Consider the following 7,581-nt stretch of genomic DNA (forward strand, 5'->3'; position numbering starts at 1 on the left):
TTTCCTGCCTATGCAGGGGGTCGGACTCGATGATCTATTGAGGTCCCTTCCGACCCTAACATCTATGAATCTATGAATCTATAAAAACCCTTCGTCAGGCTAAGGAAGTTTCAGCAGTTGGTGTGTGCTCTTCCTGGATGGAACACTTATAGACAAGGATAGAGTAATTACAGTCTAATGAAGGCAAACCCAAAAAAATTAATCCATGATCTCTAGCACCTGTCACCTTCTCTAAGCACTTTCCAAACATTAATTAACCACACCTACCTCAAAAGGTAAGCGTAATTATACTCATTTTTGCAAAAGGGCAACGAGACAGGGATTCCATGACACGGGTAGGAACATAAAGCCAGGAAACCTGACACTCATTCTCCATTTTTCCAAAATGAGAAATTATTTTTTTTCCTACTGGAGAGGACACAAGTCAATACAGAAGATGAGATTATCATTCCATAAAAAAAAAAATGTTGTTTAGGCTGGAACAACAATTTAAGGTCTCATTTGGCAGAGCTGGTAGAGGGAGGCGTAAGTTCCAACAGAGGAAGCACCTTTCCAGCAAAAGCTCCTTGCACCCTCCAGGGACACACTTCCAGGGAAACTAGGAAGCGTGGGATATGGGACCTTGAATTCCAGTCACAGTTTCATAGACTGTATACCAATGAGAGAGTTTCCAGAGAACCAGTGGGTTCCTCAGTTGTACTCACCATATGCCTTTTTTAACACCACCAATATTTGATGCTGTTACACTGACCCTTTGTCATATTCCTACAAATGAGGTTGTGGTCCTCTCATCACCTGTTACCAGGCTTCCTGGCTAAGGTTTCATCATCGGTGACCTCTGCCCTCCAGCACAAAGTGGAACAAACCCTCAGCAAATTTTGCCCCATAGCAGGCTGGACCAGCACCTCAGACAACAACACCATACAATTTTGTTGACAAGTTCGAACCATATGGCCAAGACCTGTCTATAGAAGAAACCAATACATTAGAACCTAAAAGCATAATAATAGGATGAATGAACGTAAATCAACATGGTTTTATAAAAGAAAGAGCATACCACAAAATACTACCTTTAGAAAGTGAGCAAAATTAAAAAGTCAATGAACAATGGGAATGCATTAGATTTACATTTGTAGTAACATTGTTTAGGAGTTCATGGGTAAGAAAATTTTCCCAAACAGTTTTTACAGATTAGCTCAGGTACAGGAAATTCAAATGTTTTCCTTAAGCCTCTACTTACTGTTACTTTATAGATACAATTTTGTTTTCATTTAATTTATCTTGTATTTAACTAGTCTTTAATGAGACTTTTGGTGCCTTACTGCCTGGGAAATTATTACTGACATTGGAAATATGGTGCTTGGTTAGGAACATTGTACTGAAGATACTCAGTTGCCAGACATATTGTAAACAGAGCATAATTACTGTATTTACAGTTGAACATCAAACTGGGAAGAGGTGCCAAGTGGCATTCTACAGAAGTTAATATTGGGACTGATACCATTTAATATCTTCCTTAATAATTTGGAAAAGGAAGTAAATTGTACATTGATTGAACATACAGTAGACACAAAATTAAGATGAACTGCAACACAGCAGGTGGGGAGGTTGAAAAAACAGAAAGATTGGAGATATAAGAGAGAAGGGCGTATTTAAGTGGGATGCAATTTAATGTAGATAAATGTAGAATAATAAGCTTGGGGAAATTAACACCCGGCTCAAGCATTCAAATGGGAAAATGCCAATTTTCGTTGAAAAAATTTTCAATAGATTTCACAGTTTATTCGCACTGAGAATTCACATTGGGGTATATGCATCAGGTCTGACAACTTGTTTGCTACATTCCAGCCTGATGTGATTTTTAAAAAGGAAGAAAAACAGATTCCACCCAAAACCTACCTTTTAAAATTCAATGTATTTTCTTTAAAATGTGTATATTCTGCTCATCAGATCTACTACATATATAGCAAAGTTGTAAGCTTCCACACACACATTCAGCAGCATGACATGTAGAGATCACTTGAAGGGGTGAGGTGGAAGTTCAGATGGCAACATAGTTCAGGGCCTTGTCACATACTCACTTGCAATGATTGCAAATCACTGGCATATTGTGACATATTAAAGTTAGTTTGTGTTAGGAAAGAACCCTTACCTGAAAGGAGATAACACTGCAATGTCACGAATCTCCCTGCTTGCATTTTAACTGCACTTGGCAAGTGTTAAATTGAAAGTGTGCCAACAACTGCCCCAACTGCTAACTACTGTTTCTCCCTTGGCTGATATAGTTCAGTGCTTTGGAAGCCATTGGACCACAGTTCTGCTTCTGCCATGGTCAAAATGTTTCAAGTGGCAGCATAGTGGAAGCTGGCACATGCAGCATAGTGAATCTGGAAAGGATTATTTGGCCACTGATTTCTTTTGATAAAAGCTCATTTTATTCCAGAAGCTAGCCAGCCTTTTGATGAAAGCTATGAATCTATAAAGTAAAACAACACGTAGAAGTCTAGCAGGTCATCCTAAACTAAACTAAGAACAATAAAAACCCCACACCACAAAAACTGAAATCATCGCTCCATCAACTATATAATGTAGAACTGAATATGCAGAACACTGAATTTTAAATATCATCCACAGGACTGAAACTCTCAAGAATATATTGTCCACTAAAATTAAGTTGCATATATATATAACATATTAGATTGTAGAAAAGTGTTTTCTGTGTACCAAGTTAAAACTACATAAGTTATTTCAATGGATCACTCTTGAGTAAGTGAAGAACACACAATCTTGTCCTGTTATGTATTTAATGATCCATACTCAAATGCAGTCAGACATTTTGCCACACAGAAGATTAGCTACAATATAAGAAAAAAAGATTATAAAAGTGAATACAGTTTGGTTAGGAATATAATAATCCAGTTATGGCTGACAGGTATGAAATAGCTGATGCAACAGCAATCAATGCTATTTTGTTTATTTATGTTAAAGGGCTGCTTACCAAGGGGAGCCATATATTCTGAAACCCCTCACTGTCACTTCAGAGTCCTGAAGATAGATGCAATTTGTTAGAAGAGACTGTACATTTTCATAGCTCTCTGGCTTCAGCTTAGATACAGATGGGAAGTAGTAAAAGTCCTGCTTGATTAAGTCTGCCATGAACTCTTGGTCAAAGGTCAGTTCATGATTTCCTGCTATTACAATCTTGTATTCATATGGAAGGCTACCTAAAATAATGAAAAACAGCAAATCTTAGTTATCTTTCAGTTTCAGGTACAAAAAAGAAACTCATAAGAGTACTGTACTATATAACCTCCTAGGCATTTAAAAGACTGAGATCCATAACTGTAGCCCTCATTGCCTTAATTGGGTATGACACTCATGCCTCCAAGGTCAGAAGTTGACTCTTCACTTGCATAGGATCACATGTGGTCACCTGACATTAATTTTTAACCTTAAAACAGACAGGTCTTCAGTAAAATGTATTTGGTATTCCTTACAGGTATGATTTATCAAGAGGACAGGGTTTGGGTTTAAAGGGCATTGGGCACAACTCTTGATAATCAACACCAGTTCTTTTATGGTGGCATTCTATTCTTTCCTGGCCATCTACAGGGCATTTTTGGTACTTACGTAGCCAGAGATATTCTATTCCTGGGCAGGCAGACCTGCAGACATGGGTGACTATGTTTGGGCCCGCTGGGAGTTGGGGAACTCTCAACTTTCCCTGCAAATAGCTGAGTGCCTAGGGCACTCACCTAGGAAGCTGCAGGGCATGGGTTCTGAGTTCCCATTCACTCTGAGGCTTTGAACTGGGTCTCTCAAACTTCCTAGCACAGCATTCTCCTTTTGAAGCTGACAAGAGGGAGATATGTGGGGCAGAAGGAAGTGAGTAAGCCAGAAGATGCGTGGTTCAGTGGAGTAGCTGCTGATTTGGAATGAAGACACCTGGTGTTCTAGCCAGGGCCATTGCTCCCAATGAGGCAAAAGCTGCTTCCCCTGCTTGCTCACCATCTTTTTTTCCCCCCAAGGACTATGTTAGTGGCTTAGCTTCAAAAGGAGCATGGAAGAAGGAAGCGAGTAATTGGTTCAAGCCCCCAAGAGCTCCACGCAGTGCCCTAGCCACTGAGTTACAGGGCAAAAGAAAAGACACAAATGCACACCTGTCATTAGGTCTGTCCTAAAAACGTCAAGAATAAAATTACACACACATACCCTAGGAAATGTTTACGTATTAGGAGCCTGCTGTGACTACATGCAATAAACACCCCACATGGTGGGAACATTTGCAGCAAATAATGTTAACTAGATAGGTAAATCAAATCAGTGAACGCTACTCAACAACTGGCTTGGGGCATGCACTGTAAAGAAGTGAGAACCCCCAGGTAATCCGCACGTGCACACTCAGATGCATTGCATGACATCTGCACTGCAACAGAAAATTCCTACCAACCTCCACACAATATTCCCAGCTGGATCCTGTACTTAAAATCAGGGATCACCACTCGTAAATATCCCATGTCCCAGCTACATTATCAACCTGTGTGTGTGCATGAACATGCACATGCACGCTCACACACATGCACGTGCATGCACACACACAGGTTGCATGTGCACATGCACACACACAAAGAGGTTGATATTGTAGCTAAAGTGGACCTACATATATGAGCATCTATTAACTAGGTACAGCAATACTAGTATCCTTGACAAACAGAAGGAAATTGCATGCCATGGTACTGTTAACAATTCCATTTCTATTCTGTTTTCTAAATCTTTTCCAGCTCATCTGATCCATCCATCTAGAAGCCAAGAACCTGTATGAGCTGGTTATAGTTGTTGCTTCCACTAATGTATTTATGTCATGTTGCTGTCTGTGGGTGTTACTTAGGCAAATTAGCAAATTACTCTAAATGTACAGTGACATTTATTATAGTAGCAATCTGAAGCACTGCTGCAGTTACAGGTCTGTCAGATTTTCAATTAACAACTCTGTTTTTGATGAGTTTGCAGCTCAGTTTTTTATTTTCATTCCATACCCAGGTAGTACTTGCTACATTTATCTTCTCCCTTCATCCCAGCAAAACGCACTTCTTACTTTGATTAGGACATGACTAAAATAGCTAATTTTTGCTGTTTTTACACACTTTGGTTGACCTTACAAATCCTGTTCCTACCATGATTTACAGACAATCTTAAATTTTCATGCTACCTACTCTTATTGTATACAGTTAAGCACATGAAGAATCAGGGCCTACTTTGTATAGAAGATCCTGACTGTATAAAAGACAGAAGAATGCTGGTAGGTTTAGTATAGAGGATCAAAGCAGTGAGATTGACTGAAATAAATGTGCTGACTGATTTTGATATATATATATATATAAATGCCTACGGGATCTGTGCAAGAACAGATGCGAGTGTGCTGGTGAGTGGAGTGTTCCTTTCTGCCCTAAGTCTAACATGTTATAACACTAATGATAAGTTTAAGGCAAATGTAGAGGCCTTCTTGGTGCTGAATATTGTACACAGTACTCTGCCTGATCCTCTTACTTCTGAGGTAGTGGTAAAATTCCCCTTGTTTTTATTATGTACAGAATAAGGCACTGAGCCAAATCCCATAAAGTGCCCTCTGCCTTTTAAATACCCTGCCTTGAAGGACTATGTTCTTACAAAACAAAAATAACAAATTTTTGTCACAAATTTCCATGTTAACCATTAATTTAAATCAGCAACTTTCTAACCTATACACATCTCATACTGAAATTAATCTGAAGGAAGCCCTTTCAAATCTTTTAATATGATTATTATTTTTCTTAATAATTTTTATTTAAAAACATATTAAATATTAGGGATACTTAAGAAAAACAGCAAAATAATTTAAAAAAGCCTGAACCATTGATTTAAGAAAAAAAATCCTCACTAGGTTCTCTATGAAAATGAATGCATATTCATCTGCAGTTAATTTGGAAATTAATCTAATCTCATAGCTATTGAAACATTTGCATAATATTTTTTGAATTTTTGAATCTTTGACAAATCATTATGCCGTTGTACAATGCCTAACATTTCCATCAATAAGTAAGGTGAATTTATTGGTTTGCATTTCATGTTTTAATTAGAGGTGCAAACTTTGAGACAGACATTTTGGAAAGTATTACTAACTGGATGTTCTGACTCTAACCCACTGCAGATAAACAACTGAATAAGATGTATCTACTTAAGGCACTAAAAGCTTTTCTTATTATCTACTTAACAGGCTACATCAGGATAAACACATGACTGATGCCTACCTATCTTTAAACACGTTGGGCACATCCACACATGCAGACACATGTGCTTGCAGCAGCTCAAACAGAAGCAGTGAAAATCTGAGCCGGGGCTTTTTGCCTCAGCGTATGTGCCTGGACACTCACTTTGGTGTGGTGCAAGTTGTGCCACTTGGGGAGCCTGCCTGGCTTTTCCCGGATCTGCAGCCAGGGGCCCCAGCAGTGTAAAAAGCTGCCCTCAGTGTAAAAAGCTGCCCTGACCTGGCCCCTTCAGTACAAAAAGCTGCTCTGGCAAGTAGCTCAGGGCTACTTGCTCTCAGGAGCTTCTGGGTTGTGGCCAATTGGTACCTGGGGACACTACCCCTTGTGCCAGCAGGACAGCTGAAGCAGTTCTGAGAGTTCCCTGCAGCAGTCTGGCAGTGGGGGCTGCTGCCTGGCTGTGATCTGCTGCGTACCTGCCAGACCCAGATAGGGACTGCACAGCTAGTAGAGGCATCTTCCCCTCTGGGCCAGCTGCCAATGGGCTGTGGCTGAGGAGTTGGTCTTTGTGTGATACTACTGCCATGTGTGCCCCTGCCTGGCCATCTGGGCAGTTATTGCCCAGAAGATGTTCCCAATGTAGTGGCCTGCTTTGAACTGTCAAAGCATGTCCTCCTGGTCCCAACTGGCCAGGAGGTCAGCCTCCAACTGGGCCCAAGGTGCTAGCTCTGAGCAGGCTCCTCTGCATGGGTCCTGCCACTTGCCTCCCTAGCAGGAATTCTGGTGTTCCCTATTTGAAAACTGAAAAATCCCTGATAAAAAATCCCAAAGTCACTCTGTAAAATACCCTAAAATCCATGTTCCTCCACAATTAAAACAAAAGACCATTATGTATAAAGACAGAGCGAGACAGAGAGACAGCGATCAGTTAGGCAATGTTTTATTGATATATCTACAGTGTTAAAGCAATTTGGAAGCCTACCAGTGTCTCTATCATCATAATAAAATAAATTCTAAATACCTATGTTTTGCTGTTTGCCTTTGGTTTTACCACAGAGCAGTTAGAGCTCCCTGTGACCCCTTCACTAACCAGGATGTGAGGACAGCTGCCCCTGCAGCCACAGCTCCTGCCAGCAGGTCTCATCCTATCTGGCAGCTAAGCACATGGGTTGTGCGCTGGGGGGATGTAGGGTTTGTAGAACGGGGGTGAGAAGAGGGGTGGGAGGATGTGTGTGGCTGTGGGTGGATCATGGGGAGACTGTGGGGGGTGGGGCTGCTCAGGAGGGGTGGGTCCCCTGTCCCCTGCAGGGCATAGACCCCCTGCACAGCTGATGGACTG

The 7,581-nt window shown here is 40.8% G+C and overlaps 1 protein-coding gene across 9 annotated transcripts in view; it reads right to left on the reverse strand.

The window, feature by feature from the left end:
- MPPED1 (metallophosphoesterase domain containing 1) overlaps positions 1-7,581 on the reverse strand; it is an 81,607-nt gene that overhangs the window by 40,513 nt on the left and 33,513 nt on the right. For all 9 annotated transcript variants that reach the window (XM_006031523.3, XM_006031521.3, XM_014523620.2 and 6 more), the window contains one exon: positions 2,999-3,224. In XM_006031523.3, coding sequence (XP_006031585.1) covers positions 2,999-3,224 — 226 coding nt within the window. The remainder of the gene's footprint in view (positions 1-2,998; positions 3,225-7,581) is intronic.

Source organism: Alligator sinensis, unplaced genomic scaffold (assembly GCF_000455745.1).
Source record: "Alligator sinensis unplaced genomic scaffold, ASM45574v1 scaffold292_1, whole genome shotgun sequence".
In the NCBI taxonomy this organism is placed as follows: Eukaryota; Metazoa; Chordata; order Crocodylia; family Alligatoridae; genus Alligator; species Alligator sinensis.